This window comes from Mustelus asterias, unplaced genomic scaffold (genome assembly GCF_964213995.1).
Source record: "Mustelus asterias unplaced genomic scaffold, sMusAst1.hap1.1 HAP1_SCAFFOLD_241, whole genome shotgun sequence".
NCBI lineage: Eukaryota > Metazoa > Chordata > Chondrichthyes > Carcharhiniformes > Triakidae > Mustelus > Mustelus asterias.
In genome coordinates this window covers 549,950-566,528 of record NW_027590213.1, presented here as the reverse complement: position 1 = coordinate 566,528, position 16,579 = coordinate 549,950, and the positions used below count along the sequence as shown (strand labels likewise).

At 44.6% G+C, this 16,579-nt stretch overlaps 2 protein-coding genes and 1 non-coding gene across 3 annotated transcripts in view; 2 read left to right on the top strand and 1 right to left on the bottom strand.

The window, feature by feature from the left end:
- LOC144485861 (uncharacterized) overlaps positions 1-2,744 on the top strand; it is a 34,222-nt gene extending 31,478 nt beyond the window's left edge. The window contains exon 5 of the mRNA XM_078203937.1: positions 1,849-2,744. Within this exon, the coding sequence (XP_078060063.1) occupies positions 1,849-2,744 (896 nt within the window). The remainder of the gene's footprint in view (positions 1-1,848) is intronic.
- Positions 2,745-6,186: 3,442 nt separating this feature from the next.
- On the top strand, positions 6,187-6,259 carry trnak-cuu (transfer RNA lysine (anticodon CUU)). Its single transcript has one exon. It is a non-coding gene; the product is annotated as a tRNA-Lys (tRNA).
- Positions 6,260-12,548: 6,289 nt separating this feature from the next.
- Positions 12,549-16,420, bottom strand: LOC144485872 (uncharacterized). The gene is made up of 2 exons (XM_078203949.1): positions 16,314-16,420; positions 12,549-14,354 (listed from the first exon to the last, which is right to left on the bottom strand). The coding sequence occupies exon 2, from the start codon at positions 14,003-14,005 to the stop codon at positions 13,268-13,270; it is 738 nt and encodes a 245-aa protein (XP_078060075.1). The 5' UTR covers positions 14,006-14,354; positions 16,314-16,420; the 3' UTR covers positions 12,549-13,267.
- Positions 16,421-16,579: the final 159 nt, after the last annotated feature.

Here is a 16,579-nt window from a genome sequence, read left to right as displayed (position 1 = left end):
AGAGAGAGAGAGAGACCTGGGCCAACCTTTCCAGAGTCTGCAGCCTCCCTGGATTCACTTCCTTTCCCTTCAGTTGCTGCAAGTCCCCAATTTCTCCCAGAATGAGAAAAGAAACTCACAGATGTTGGCCTCTTTTAGGTCAAAACAAATGAACAAACTCAACTTAAATCAGGACAAAGTAAAAGGGGCAGCTCCCCAAAAGGAGGGGGAACAACCCGAACAAAAATCAAAGTACAAAATAAGAGCTAGATGTTGGCCTCTTTTAAGGAAATAAGTGATAAATTAGTTATCCGCCAGAGTTCGATGTCATCTGATCGCTTGTTTGGAGAATAAAACATGCTTAGGTACCTCGCTTCATCTGGGATATGAAGCTGTAATCCATATCATCTCAAATAACTCCCTTCCGACAGGAGGAAGTTTCAGTCTGTGTGCAGCTCAATCTGACTGTCACAAAGACCTGATTGGCTGGAGGACCAGAGTCCTTCCGGTCCTCCAACTCTTCCCATTGGTCAACACCCGAGCATGAAGGTCAGGAGGCGTCTACCCCGCACATGCGCAGTTTCCCCTCTCCCTTGGACATGCGCAATCCCGGGGCCGGGGGGAGGGGGAGATCACCGAGCGGCTTCTCGCTCTGGCCGGAGCCGTCAGCCGGTTGCGTGGAAACCGTGGCTGGAGGAGGTTCAGGGGGAGGGGAACAATGGGTGGGGGCGGGGCTCCCGGGTCCGTGCGCCCGGGCCTGCGCACTGGAACACCATAACGTCATTGCGGAAGAGACTGATTTTTATTGGCTCATTCAGGCAGGCTCCATTGTGGACGTCACAATGCTGAAGTTCGATTGATTCAGATTCAGACTCAGTGAAACTCCCTCTTCTGGACAACATCTGGGAGGAAATCAATGTTTCCCCCTTTCCATTTCTTTTCTCATTCTGGGGGAAATTGGGGACTTGCAGCAACTGAAGGGAAAGGAAGTGAATCCAGGGAGGTTGCAGACTCTGGAAAGATTGGCCCAGGTTTCTCTCTCTCTTAAAGATATTGACATCCTTTGCAGAGTTCCACATGAATTAGAATTGTCTGTACTGAATTTCTATCTTGTTCTGACAGTGATGACTTTTGTAAATTCTTTTTACAGGATATTAGATGGAGAGGATTTACTGATAGAAATGTCAAGATCTAACAGTCACTCAATTCATGGGAGCTGAATGTCATCGGTTTGAATCTGGAAGAAGAAACGTATAGCTGTTTGAATTGGGTGACATGATGTAATGCGGTGTCGATAGAAACTGATAGCCAAGTTCCGCACACGCGAGGACGGCCTCAACCGGGATATTGGGTTCATGTCACACTATTTGTAACCCCCACAGTTGCGTGGACCTGCAGAGTTTCACTGGCTGTCTTGTCTGGAGACAATACACATCTTTTTAGCCTGTCTTGATGCTCTCTCCACTCACATTATTTTGTTTCTTAAAGACTTGATTAGTTGTAAGTATTCGCATTCCAACCATTATTCATGTAAATTGAGTCTGTGTCTTTATATGCTCTGTTTGTGAACAGAATTCCCACTCACCTGAAGAAGGGGCTTAGAGCTCCGAAAGCTTGTGTGGCTTTTGCTACCAAATAAACCTGTTGGACTTTAACCTGATGTTGTTAAACTTCTTACTGAATTGGGTGAACCATTGGTGTGAACAGAAAAGCATCAAGGCCCGTGCAACCCGAGTGACGGTGTTCCAGTGCACGTATTGTGAAAACTGCAGGAGAGACAGAAAGACACACGGATCATGGAAAAACCATGGAAATGTGAGGACTGTGAAAAGTCATTCCGTTCCCCATCAGTGCTGGAAATTCATCGACGCACTCACACCGGGGAGAGGCCGTTCACCTGCTCCAATTGTGGGAAAGGATTCACTCGGTTATCGATCTTGCTAACACACCAGCGAGTTCACACCGGGGAGAGGCCATTCACCTGCTCTCAGTGTGGGAAGGGATTCACTCAGTCATCGCACTTGCTGATACACCAGCGAGTTCACAATGGAGAGAGGCCATTCACTTGCCCCATGTGTGAGAAGGGATTCAGCGATTCATCCACACTGCAGACACACCAGAGAGTTCACACTGGGGAGAGGCCGTTTATCTGCTCCATGTGTGGTAAAGGATTTGCTCAGTCATCCAACCTGTATTCACACCAGCGAGTTCACACCGGAGAGAGGCCGTTTCCCTGCTCTGTGTGTGGGAAGGGATTCAGTAACTCCGCCAACCTGCTGAGACACCAGCAACTTCATACTGGGGAGGCTTCCTTCACCTGTTTTGAGTGTGGTAAAGGATTCAGTGATTCGTCCAACCTGTTTTCACACCAGCGAACTCACACTGGGGAGAGGCCGTTCACCTGCTTACTGTGTGGAAAGGGATTTAGCCAGGCATCCAGCCTGCAGACACACCAGCGAGTCCACACCGGGGAGAGGCCGTTCACCTGCTCAGTGTGCGGCAAGGGATTCAGTGATTCATCCAACCTGATTTCACACCAGCGAGTTCACACGGGGGAGAGGCCATTTAACTGCTTTGTGTGTCAGAAGGGATTCAGTCGATTATCTAACCTGCTGACGCACCAGCGACTTCACACTGGGGAGAGGCCGTTTGCCTGCAATGAATGTGGAAACGGATTCACACGATCATCCCACCTGCTGAGACACCAGCAAGTTCATAAGCGATTACAAGCATTGGATTCTGCTGTTAATCACACCCAGGACTGAACCACGTTCATTCTGACAGTAGGTGAAGTGGGAGGGTCGGAGGGTTTCTTTCTGCTGGACTGGCCGATCTCACAACTTTGTTTCCAGTGGGCTGATGCTCTTTGAGCCTGGGAGAGCACATTTCCACTGAAATGATCCACAAAAACTGGTGAAGGATGTTTATTTAATCCTGGATCATAAATAATGTTTTTCCTACCACCAAAGGTCGATGTAAAATAAATACATTTGTCTCTGTTCCAGTGAGTCTACAGCACAGGGCCGGGCCAGTCGGCTCAATTGGTCTGTGCCAGTATTTATGCTCCACATGAGCCTCCACCCACTGTTCTTCATCTCCCCCCATCAGCATATCCTTCTATTCCTTTCTCCCTCATGTATGTATCTAGCTTCCCCTTCAATGTATTCATGCTATTCACCTCAACTGTGGTAGTGAGTTCCACATTCTCACCACTCGCTGGTAAAGAGGTTTCACATTAAATCCCTATTAGATTATTGAATCTCTGAAAATGCACACAGCATTTGTAACAAAAAGGATGAATTGTCAGGGCGGATAGAGATAAATGTGTGTGTCCTGATAGACATTACAGAGACTTAGTTGAAATGTCACGGAGGCTGGGATCTAAATATTGAAGGGTATTTGACATAATGGAATGGCAGGAAGCTAGGAAAAGGTGACAGGATCTCTCCCATTAACTAACGATGACATTAGTTCAGTACAGAGCTACCACCTTAGCCTGAAAGATCAGGATGAAGGATCGGTTTGGGTCGAGATAAGAAATGGTAAAGGTACGAGGTCTCTTGTGGGAGTAGTTAATGGGCCCCTTACCTAAGTTACACTGAACTGATTTCTTTATTTTGAACATGACACTATAATAGTATGTTTATTTATTAGTGTCACAAACCGGCTTACATTAACATTGCAATGAAGTTACTGTGAAAATCCCTGAGTTGCCACAACTCAGCGCCTATTTGGGGAGACTGAAGGAGAATTTAGCATGGCCAACGCACCTGACCAGCATGTCTTTCCGACTATGGGAGGAAACCGGAGCACCCGGAGGAAACCCACGCAGACACGGGGAGAACGTGCAGGCTCCACACAGACAGTGACCCAAGCCGGGAATTCACCATGGGTCCCTGGTGCCATGAGGCAGCAGTGCTAACCACTGTGCCACCGTGCCGCACTCAGATACTATATTGCACTGCCCAGAAATAAAATAAACACCTGATCAAAAAGGACTAGGAAAAAGTACAAACTTATAAATCTCAACTCCTTTTCACAAATACAGATCAAATACTTCATCATTTCCAGTTCCCAGTCACATCATTTTCTCATTATTGTGTTCTGATTATTCAAATAGTATCTCTATTAAACTCATAGATAATACCATTATTTTATTCCATGACGTCATATAAACTAACATTTGAAGCTTATACATTGTTTTAAAACTGTATTTACACATATTTTCAAATCTTCACCCAAAGCATTCCAAAGATTCATCCACAAACTGAAATATACACAGACTTCAAAGTTGTACAAACATAACATTTTTTAAACTTGTTTTTTTCTATTTAATTCATGATCATCATCCCTTAAAGTCAACAGGTTCTTTGCAAATTTTCATGCAATGATTCCTTTTTTGCTTCATCCAAAATCATTGCAGTTTTCAGTTCAACTGACTTCCTAAACTTTAAAAACTGGACATTTTATAAGTAATTTGTTGCTAAGTTCTTGAAAATTCACTTTATTCCTATTCATTTGGCTTTTTTCTGTAACATATCGATCGGATTAATAAAGTTAAAGTTTGATGTTTATTTATTCGTGTCACAAGTAGACTTACATTAACACTGAAATGAAGTTAATGGAAATCTCCCAGTCACCACACTCCGGCACCTCTTTGGCTACACTGAGGGAGAATTTAGCATGGCCAATGCACCTAACCAGCACGTCTTTCGGACAGTGGGAGGAAACCGGAGCACCCGGAGGAAATCCACACAGACGCAGGGAGAACGTGCAGACTCCACACAGTGACCCAAGCCAGGAATCAAACCCGGGTCCCTGGCACTGAGAGGCAGCACTGCTAACCACAGTGCCGCCATGTCGCCCAAATATTCATGCTTTATAACGTTTCCCCAAACCTCTGAAGAATCATCTCAAATGAACAATACAAAATATGCAAGGACTGCAGATCCAATATAAATTTAGTTTTACTCAGAATTTCAATACTCTTTGATTATTTTGTTTTAATATATATTGTATATGTGGTTTCCAACAAAAGGTATGGTCTAGGAGAACACCCAGAACTATATTTCCATATGGGGGAGGCGATGGTGTAGTGGCAGTGTCACAGCACGAGTGACCCAGAGACTCAGGGTAATGCTCCGGGGACCCAGGTTCGAATCCTATTGTGGCAACTGGTGAAATATAAATTAGATGAAAATCTGGGATTAAATGTCTAATGATGATTAGAAATTATTGTCGATTGTCATAAATGCCCATCTGGTTTATTGATGTCCTTTAGGGAAGCAAATCTGCCAACCTTATCTGGTCTGACCAACATGTAACTCCAGATCCACAGCAACATGGTTACCTTTAATTGCCCTCTCAGTTCAAGGACAATTAGGAATGGGCAATAAATGCTGTCCCAGTGACACCCACATCCCATGAATAAATAAATGTTGACATTGTCTGTGGGGAGAGAATAGAGCCAACGTTTCGAGTCTAGATGACCCTTCATCAGAGGGGTCTGACCCCTCTTCTATTTTTGTAAATGTTGACATTGTTTATTATATTAACCAAGGGATTTACTTCACCAAATAACATAAACTTCGTTCCACTCAGAGTCGGTCACAATTCATTTTTGACAAACAATATTTTTATTTTCTCCAATTCAGCACTAACAATTTCAATAAGCTCTTGAAGATCCCACCCAGAATAAAACATATTGGCATCATCTGCAAACAAAACTAATTGTAATAACTTTGATACATTCCAAATGTCATTAATATATAAAATAAACAATTTAAGGCCCAAAACAGATCCCTGTGAAACTCCACACAGAATATTCACAAAATCTGATTCACATCATCGACTGTTACAAATTGTTGAGATTTTCCAAATAACTTCTGAGCCACTTATTCACTACTCCCCTAATCCCTTATGTTTCCAGTGTTTTAAGTAATATTCCATGGTCAATTGTATCAAAATCTGTGTAAGATCAGTAAAAACCTCTATTGGAAATTGTCTTTTTGTCCACAGCATTCGTCATTTTCTCCACAAATTCCATCAGTGATAGTGAGATAGACCGACTTGGTCTGACTATTACACAGTGAGTTACATTGAGCAATGGAATTATCAAACCATTTAGCAAATGACTTCTCTTTTCTCTGCAAAATGAGAAAAGTGAACACACTCTCCTGAAATTAGTATAATCATGTAGTATAATATGCCCGGCTAGCTCAGTCGGTAGAACGTGAGACTCTTAATCTCAGGGTCGTGGGTTCGAGCCCCACGTTGGGAGTTGTTGTTTGGGGCAGCAGGGTAGCACAGTGGTTAGCACTGCTGCTTCACAGCTCCAGGGACCTGGGTTCGATTCCCGGCTTGCGTCACTGTCTGTGTGGAGTTTGCACATTCTCCTCGTGTCTGCATGGGTTTCCTCCCACAGTCCAAAGATGTGCGGGTTAGGTTTATTGGCCATGCTAAAATTGCCCCTTAGTGTCCTGAGATGCGTAGGTTAGAGGGATTAGTGGGTAAATGTGTAGGGATATGGGGGTAGGGCCTGGGTGGGATTGTGGTCAGTGCAGACTCGATGGGCCGAATGGCCTCTTTCTGCACTGTAGGGTTTCTTCTATGTTTACCACCAGCTTTAAACCATGGAGTAACTTAGTATATTTTCATTTTACAGGGAAATAGCCCAGTTTGAAAAGACCGGTTGCAAATATGTCAATGGTTTTACTCCACAATCAATAACCTGCTTAATGATTGACATCTCAGTATTGTCTGAATTGGTAGATTTTTTATTCTTATGATATTTCACAATATCAATGACCTCCTTTCCATCAACACCTCTAAAACGTGAGATGGGATGAAGAGGTGGATCACTTTCTCTTGGAACTTTTATCATTGTCCATGAACTCTGTTAAAAAGAAATCCACATTTGAAAGCCCAGCCATTATATGAAATATCAGCACTATAACAGGAGGAGATAAGAAAGACAGATACATTGATCTTTTCATCAACACATCTGAGAGTTAAGAATGTGTGACATGATTTTGGGATACCGGAGTGAGTGTACAGATGTGATTTGTTACATGTGAAAAATAGCAAGCCTAAATTCATGGTGAGATGGAGTGAAGAGCGGGTCCCAAACACACACAGCTACTTGAGACACAGCAGGAGATGAAATGGTGAATGTGGCCAGGGGATTGAGACAACATTGTGACATCATCAAGGCATTGACACACACTCCAGAGAGAAACTGAGTTCAAAACAATCAGGATCCAATTAAACACACTGCACAGGGACACAAAGTGAGGAAAGTTAAAGTAAAATGGATAATATTATAGATTGGGACAATTAAGGGCTTGGAAGAAATAATACTGAATAAGAACTGTCCACAATTTGGACAGGGGTAAAGAGAGAGCTGGAGAATCTTTTACATCCATGCTTGATCTGTTGCTTGAAGCATCTGTCCTTATGTACAAGTAACCTAGAACTCACGGTGCTCCTTCAGTAGTAGGAAAGATCGATTAGATGTTACCCCAGGCGGGGCCAGAACAGAACTGGAAAATAACAGAGTGAAATTGAGTGAGGGATCAGAGAGAGAGTTCTCCCCCCTCAAGGTGTGGACTATAAGAATCCTGGGGGACCCCCTACTTTGGGTTTTCTTGCTAATTAGTGAACATTAGGTTAAATTCTGTGACTGGCTGTGCATTGATTTTGAATTTGATTGTTACACTTCTCCTGTTTTTATTCCTGTTGTGATTACGCTCTGGGTAAGGATGGTTGACAGGTGACAGGATGGGAAATTGTGGTTTGGGTCATTAACCAAATGTTTTATTGATCTGAAAGGTGTAAAAGGGGCCAAACTTCAGCAGAAATCCAGCAGAGCTGAGAACAGACGACTTGCTGTGTGGGAGCAGGGAGATAAACAGCTCCCAGAGGACAGAGAAAACAGGAGGGCCTTGAATCCTGGATGACACCTGGGTGTCAAGGCCACCATGTTTTCACTGCTTGCCATGGGAATGCTGACTCCCTGTACCAGGGACGGAGCGTGGGAAGACAATTGTTTGAGAGTTTGACGTGGCTTGTGCGGGTACAGATGGTTCAATGACACGTTTTGTAATTGGTCCGTTCAAATGTTAGCCGGGCAATGATTGGGTAAAATCAGTCTCCATCGTCTTTGTGATGTAAAAAAGTATAAGAAGGGATTCCCCGAGCACAGAGATTTGTCGAGGTTTTACATATTGCATTGACTGGTGCCATGGCATCTGGGGCAAAGCAGGGAGCATTTCCGTGGAGATGCTGCTTCTACCCAGAGTGTAATGGTAATGCTGCTGCACTTTGATACGACTGCTCAGACATTAGCCTGTGTCAGCTCTTATTGATCCTGAATAAAATCTAACCACTGTCACCAATAAGGGTTATCACTGGGAATCATTTCAGAGTTTGGGAAAAGGGGAGAAAGGGTTAATTGACTCCCTGAACCCCATTTTCTAACATCGCTGTGTCAAAAATAAAATCCCATCTCCCCCTCTGGCTCCTTTGCCAATTACCTTAGAGGGACTCACTTTCTGTTAAAGAGCCTGCCAACCCCTCTCACCCGCTTTCCCTAAAGTGCATCAATCTCATCAGGAAAAGTCCAGAACAATCAAATATTTTTACTGATAAAAGTTTATTAATGAAACAGAACATGGTTAAAACAAACAGAAAATGACTTGAGGATCAAAGACAACCAGAGTAAAGGGATGTTCACAATGTTCTGGACACAAATCGTGTTTCTTCAGCTCCTCTGTCCCCTGTTCCTGTGACACCCCGCTTTGGACACAGGGACACTGAACCCTGGGGGGTCACCATCAGCCCTGGTCACCTCCTCCGGTGCCCTGATTGGTTGGAGGCCCATTTCCCAGTCAGTTCTCCAGCACCTTCCTGTCTCTCTATTAGTGCGACGCCCAGGGCAGTTTCCCAACTGGGGCGCAGGCCCCATTATTCTCAGCTAAATGCTGCCCTCAGCTCCGTCGCCTGGCTGTCATTGACACGAGCAATAGAGAGACAAAAAGGTACCCCAGGCTCAAATGGGAAGTTGAAACTTGTGGCTCTAAACCAACACTTCAACATTTGTCAGTCAAATCCATGTTATTTACACTGGGGGTTTTTATGATGAGATTAATTGAAGTGTTCGGCTCGTCAGCAAACTCGAGAAGCACTGATTCCAGATTGTTCAATACTTCTGCCTTGAATCACAAAAGCTTCTCACTTTATCCCCTTCCTGAACTGAATTCCATCATCCTGAGCAGCTGTGGGTGTCACCTCTCTGTGTAAACTCCTGCCCCTTTTTATAAGGCTCTCTCATTCCTTATTGTGGGTCAATTCTTTAATGGTTGAGGATCGCTCTGTGATGTAGTGAGTGTTTATCCGGTCAATCAATGTTTCTGATGTCAGTCACAACGTCCATCGTTACTTTTCACCTGTTTCTTACTCTGTGTTTTATAAAAATAAAGTTTATAAACTTTTACAGAATGGTCAGCTGTAAGGTTTCTGTAGTTGGTGATGAGGTCATCCAAAGGTCAAAGCCTTTCTCTTTTCTACTTCCTGTTTAACTAAGGGGTTGTGTGGAATATTCCATTCAGTGGGAGGTGGTGGGATAGTGGGAATGTCTCTGGCCGAGTAATGCAGAGACCCAGCAAAGGATCTGGGGACAGGCAGCTGGTGGGATTTCAATTCAGTGAATCAATCTGGAATTATATAAAGTTAGTCTCAGAAACGGTAACCATGATACTATCGACTGTTGTAAAAACCCATCCAGTTCACCCTCTTCATGCTCCCTATTAGGGAGGGAAATCTGCCATCCTTACCCGGTCTGGCCGACATGTGAATCCAGACCCACACAGCGATGTGGGTGAATCTTAACTGTCCCTCTGAAATGGCCGAGCAAGTCACTCCGTTCAAGGGCAATTAGGAGATGAGCAACGTGTGCTGGGGCTTTGCCAGCAGTGTCCACATCCCAGGAAAGAATAAAGAATATTCCACGGAAAGTGATGGATGATTTGAAATGAATTGAAAGTAGGTCAGGAGGTGCTCATATCGTCCAGAGCTGCTTTTCAATGGATCCTCCTGTTTAAAATAAAAACACATCAGTGTGCCCCTTTCCCAGACACAGTTGACCTTGGAATATCACAATGCTGTTTTTAAACATTCCTATGTTAAAGAATCAGTCATTTAGAATTGTGAAACACAGAAATTAAATGTTCCGTTTTTCCTGGGATCCTCCTGTGCCTGGCACCGGTGTCCTGAACAAGGTTATTAACATTCTCTGTGTTAAAGGTTCCTCCTGGTTCTTGCTGTCTGTTGTGTCCTTTGTCACAGTCGGTACCAGGACATTTCTATTGAAAGGTTGTTAAGAAATTCCAGTGAATTCCAGCCCCTTGTGTAACGTTCCATTTGGTGTGTGTCAGATTCAGAGATGTCCACGTGTGTGTGAAAAGGGTTCTGGGTCAGGGTTTTAACCCTTCTTTCCCCGTTAGTAACAATGAACCCTGTATTCAATTCTAAAGTATAAAGTCCTCATTAGATATCAATTCTACCTGTTACCTACATTTCACCAACCAGTCTATATTTTCATCACAGGACTGCAGTGGGAGCACCGTCAACATCTTACTGACGTGATCGATTTTATCGAGCAGATGACGAAGGTGATCGATGAGGGTAGAGCAGTGGATGTTGTGTACATGGATTTTAGTAAGGCTTTCGACAAGGTCCCTCATGGTCGGCTCATCCAGAAGATTAAGATGCATGGGATTCACGGTGACTTGGCCACTTGGATTCAGAATTGACTTGCCCCTAGAAGTCAGAGAATAGTGGTGGAGGGTGTTTTTCTGACTGGAGGTCCATGACTAGTGGTGTTCTGCAGGGATCCGTACTGGGACCTGCGCTATTTGTGATATATATCAATGACTTGGATGAAAACGTGGATGGGTGGGTTAGTAAGCTTGCAGACGACACAAAGCTAGATGGAGTTGTCGATAGTGTAGAAGGTTGTCAAAGGATACAGTGGGATGTGGATCAGCTGTAGATATGAGCGGAGAAATGGCAGATGGATTTTAATCCGGGCAAGTGTGAGGTGCTGCACTTGGGAGATCAAATATTAAGGATAACTATACAGTTAATGTACAGACGGATCTTGGGGTTCAAGTCCACAGCTTCCTGAAATTAGCCACACAAATATTTAGTCGGTAAAGAAGGCATATGGCATGCTTGCCTTTATTGAGTACAAGAGTCAGCATGCCATGTTGCAGCTTTATAAAACTTTGTTTGGGCTGCACTTAGAATATTGCGTTCAATTCTGGTCACCACATTACAGAGAGGATGCAGAGGCTTTGATGAGGGTGCAGAAGAGGTTTCCCAGGATGCTGCCTGGATTGAAGGGTGTGAGCGACTGACAAACGAGGGTTGTTTTCTCGATAGCGGTGGAGGGTGAGGGGAGACCTGATAGCAGTCTATAAAATGAGAGACATAGAATCTTTTCCCCCAGAGTTGATATGTCTAATACCAGGGAGCATGCACTGAAGGTGAAACGGGGAAAGTTCAAAGGAGATGTGAGAGGTAAGGTTTTTTACACAGAGAGTGGTAGGTGTCTGGAACACGCTGCCAGGGATGGTGCTGGAGGCAGATACGATAGGGGCGTTTAAGGGGGTTTTAAATAAGCACATGAATATGCAAGGAATAGAGGAATATGGACCAAGGGCAGGCAGAAAGGAATAGTTTAATTTGACATCATGTTCGACACAACATGGTGGGCTGAAGGGTCTGTTCCTGTGCTGTACTGTTCTACGTTCTATTTGTGATCTCCATTTAGAAAAAGGAAACAGAGGCACTGGAGAAGGGGCAAGAAAGATTCACAAGAATAATCCCAGAACTGTCATCACTTGTGAACTCAATGGTGTTTCACCAAGTTTGCTGACTGAGTGAATCCCTTCCCAGTCAGAGCAGGTGACCAGCCTCTGCCTGGTGTGAACTCACTGGTGGGACATTAGTTCCCGAGAGCTTTTGAAGCCACGCCCACATTTAAAGGGTCTCTCCTGGGTGTGATGATGTTGTGTCTCGGCAGGCTGGATAACTGAGTAAATCCTTTCGCACACACCAAGCAGGTGAATGGTTTCTCCCCGGTGTGAACTCACTGGTGTTTCAGCAGTGTTGGTGATATTCTAAACCTCCTTGAACAGTGAGAGCAGCTGAACGGCCTCTCCCCGGTGTGAATGTGCTCGGGGATCATCAGTTCCTGAGAGCTTCTGAAGCCGGCCTCTCAGGCAGAGCATTTAAAGGGGCTCTCCTTGGAGTGAGTGGCTTTGTGTCTCAGCATGCTGGATGACTGAGTGAATCCCTTCCCACACACAGAGCAGGTGAACGGTCTCTCCCCAGTGTGAACTCGCTGGTGTTCCTGCAGGTTGGATGACGTTTTAAACCTCTTTGAGCAGTGAGAGCAGCTGAACGGTCTCTCCTCAGTGTGAATGCGCTGGTGGGACACCAGTCCCTGAGAGCTTTTGAATCCGCTCCCACAGTCAGAGCATTTAAAGGGTCTCTCATTGGTGTGAGTGACTTTGTGTTTCAGCAGGCTGGATAATTGAGTGAATCTCTTCCCACACACAGAGTAGGTGAACGGCCTCTCCCCAGTGTGAACTCGCTGGTGTATCTGCAGGTTGCATGAAGTACTGGGACCTCTGCTCTTTGGGATACATATAAATGACTTGGATTAAAATGTGGATGGGTGGGTTAGCAAGCTTGCAGACAACACAAAGCTAGTTGGAGTTGTAGATAGTGTAGAAGGTTGTCAAAGGATACAGTGGGATGTAGTTCAGCTGCAGATATGAGCGGAGAAATGGCAGATGGATTTTAATCCGGGCAAGTTTTTTTACATAGAGAGTGGTAGGTGTCTGGAACACGCTGCTCGGAGTGGTGGTGGAGGCAGATACAATAGGAGCATTTAAGGGGGTTTTAAATAAGCACATGAATATGCAAGGAATAGAGGAATATGGACCAAGGGCAGGCAGAAAGGAAGAGTTTAATTTGGCATCATGTTCGACACAACATGGTGGGCTGAAGGGTCTGTTCCTGTGCTGTGCTGTTCTACGTTCTATTTGTGATCTCCATTGAGAAAAAGGAAACAGAGACACTGGAGATGGGGCAAGAAAGATTCAAAGAATACTCCCAGAACTGTAATCACTTGTGAACTCACTGGTGTTTCACCAAGTTTGCTGACTGAGTGAATCCTTTCCCAGTCAGAGCAGGTGACCAGCCTCTGCCTGGTGTGAACTCACTGGTGGGACATGAGTTCCCGAGAACTTTTGAAGCCACGCCCACATTTAAAGGGTCTCTCCTGGGTGTGAGTGAGATTGTGTTTCAGCAGACTAGATAATTGAGTGAATCCCTTCCCACACTGAGAGCAGGTGAACGGTCTCTCCCCAGTGTGAACTCGCTGGTGTGTCTGCAGGTTGTATGATGTTCTAAACCTCTTTGAGCAGTGAGAGCAGCTGAACGGTCTGTCCTCAGTGTGAATGCGCTGGTGGGACACCAGTTCTCCAGAGCTTTTGAAACCACTCCCACAGTCAGAGCATTTAAAGGGTCTCTCATTGGTGTGAGTGAGATTGTGTCTGCTGAGGTGGGATGAATGAGTGAATCCCTTCCCACACACCGAGCAGGTGAACGGTCTCTCCCCAGTGTGAACTCGCTGGTGTCTCCGCAGGTTGAATGATGTTCTAAACCTCTTTGTGCAATGAGAGCAGGTGAACGGTCTGTCCTCAGTGTGAATTCGCTGGTGGGACACCAGATACTGAGAGCTTTTGAAACCACTCCCACAGTCAGAGCATTTAAAGGGTCTCTCCTGGGTGTGAGTGACTTTGTGCTTCAGCAGGTAGGATAACTGACTGAATCCCTTCCCACAGACAGAGCAGATGAATGGTCTCTCCCCAGTGTGACTGCGTTGATGAATTTCCAGCTCAGATGGGATTCTGTATCTCTTCCCACAGTCCCCACATTTCCACGGTTTCTCCATGATGCGGGTGTCCTTGTGACTCTCCAGGTTAAACAATCAGTTAAATCTCACACAGAACACGGGTACAGTCTCTCCCGCTATGAATGCTGCAATGTATTTTCAGGCTGTGTAACTGGTTAAAGCTCTTTCCACACTCAGTGCACTGGAACACTCTCACTCGGGTGTGTGTATCTCAGTGCATTTCTAGTAACAGCGATGTTTACAATCTTTTGAAGCCAAGAGGCCAGACGAACAATTCTCCTGCCAGGTTCAAAGGCCAATGATATTCAGGTCCCAAGAAATCGAGTCAATCTGTCAGATCTAGATGTGATGTTGGAGATTTCTGTCTGATTTCTCCTTGTCTAATATCCTGTGAGTCAATTTAGAAAAAAAACATCACAATTCAGAATACGATCAAAATTCAAATTGACATTTCTAGTTTCTATGGAGCATTCATTAAAGACACAGTCATGGAGCATTAAACTTGCCGAGCAGGGCCTCCCGTATCAGCACACAGGCAGCTGCTTTGTGAGACTGCCAGCAGTACAGACAAGTCAGAGATAAGGGTGTCCTCAGAAGTGGGATTCATTGTGAAAGCTCAGGGACGGTTGATAAGATGTAGGAATTCTATGATTCTAATGAATGTTCTTTCCTCTCCCATTCCCCAAAAGCTGTAAATCTCCATCCCACACACTCTCCCTCCATTCTCACTCTGCTGTATCTAATATTCACCCTCCCAATTCTCCTGAAGGTGCTGATTGAGGCTGATTGACAGATCCATGCTCACTGCTTCCTGTCCAGCACAGAAATCAGAACAAATAGGAGCTGCAGTCAGCATTCGGCCCATCGAGTCTGCTCAACCATTCATTCAGATTATTGGTTGATCAACCTCTGCATTATTTTCCCCACACTGTCCCCCATATCCATCGATATCTTCAATATCCAGAAACCTATCAATCCCTCTCTTGAAAATTCTTGATGACTGAGGCTCTGTAGTCCTCTGGGGTAGAGAATCCAAAACATCACCACGTCCTTGAGTGAAGAAATCCTTCCTCATCTGAGCTTTCTCTCCATTTTTCAGCCTGTTCCCAATAATTATTGACTCCCTTGTCATTCAAAAACTGTCCAACTCATCCTTGAATATATTCAATCCCTCCACTGGTCCCTATGGAAGAGAAATCTAGACACTAACAATTCTCTGAGGGAAGAGATTGTTGGAAATATATAATATAGCTGCAGTCCAAAATTACACAGCCAGATATAATAAGTGTATTTTATTACAGAGCTATAAATAATATATCTAATCTGTACCATATAACAACAGGGGAGCTGATAGCCTTGTGGTATTAATCACCAGACTATTAATCCAGAAACATAGCTGATGTTCTGGGGACCCGGGTTTGAATCCTGCCACAGCAGATGGTGGAATTTGAATTTAAATACAAAATCTAGAATTAAGAATCTACTGATGACCATGAAACCATTGTCGATTGACCAAAAAACCCATCTGGTTCATTAATGTGCTTTAGGGAAGGAAATCTGCCATCCTTACCCAGTCTGGCCTACATGTGACTCCAGAGCCACAGCAATGTGGTTGACTCTCAAACAGCTTCTGAAATGGCCGAGCGAGCCATTCAGTTCAAGGGCAATTAGGGATGGGCAATAAATGCTGGCCCAGCCGGCAATGCCCGTGTCCCAAGGATGAATAAAAAAAACATCAGACACGTCTCTGTCCGATATTAGTTTACTGTCCCCTTTAATATATTTCAGAAATTAGATGGGCACATGAAGGAAATAAAGTTGCAGGGGAAAGGGAATATAGAAAGGGAATGGGACTGACTGGATTGTTCTACAGAGAGTCGGCATGGATTCGAGTTACTGAATGGACTCCTTCTGCGCCGTAATGACTCAATGAGTGAAAATATATAACATAGCTTCAGTGCTACATTATAAAACGAGAATTAATAATAAACGTACTTTGTTACAGAACCATAAATATTATACCAAATCTACAATATAACAACACAAGGCATATCTCTGTCCTATATTAATTTATTGTCCTTTTAAATGCCAGCCATCACCTGGGGAAACCAGCTCTTTAATTGTGAACATTAGGAAAGGGACCTTTTAGCCAGACAAATCAATGAGTCAAGCTGAGGGAGCAAAGGATGTCAATGTCTTTAAGAGAAAGAGAAACCTGGGCCAACCTTTCCAGAGTCTGCAGCCTCCCTGGATTCACTCCGTTTCCCTTCAGTTGCTGCAAGTCCCCAATTTCCCCCAGAATGAGAAAAGAACTGGAAAGGGAGAGAAAAGAAAGTGTTTTACTCACAGATGTTGAAGACAGAAGGAAGTTTGAGTCTGTCTGAAGCTCAATCTTCATTCAGAGTGAGAGCAGCAGCAGCTTTGCTGGGCAGGAATGAACAGCCGAACAAGCTCATTGTCCACTTCCGCATTCAGACAATGGGGGAGCTCTGATTGGCTGGAGGACCAGAGAACTTCCGGTCCTCCAACTTTCCATTGGCCAACACCTCAGCATACAGGTCAAATGGTTGGCTCCCCCGCACATGCGCATCTTCCCCTCTCCCTTGGACATGC

Bases quoted from the DNA above. Each gene is read 5' to 3' on its own strand.
- LOC144485872 (XM_078203949.1), bottom strand. From the start codon at position 14,005: ATGGAGAAACCGTGGAAATGTGGGGACTGTGGGAAGAGATACAGAATC.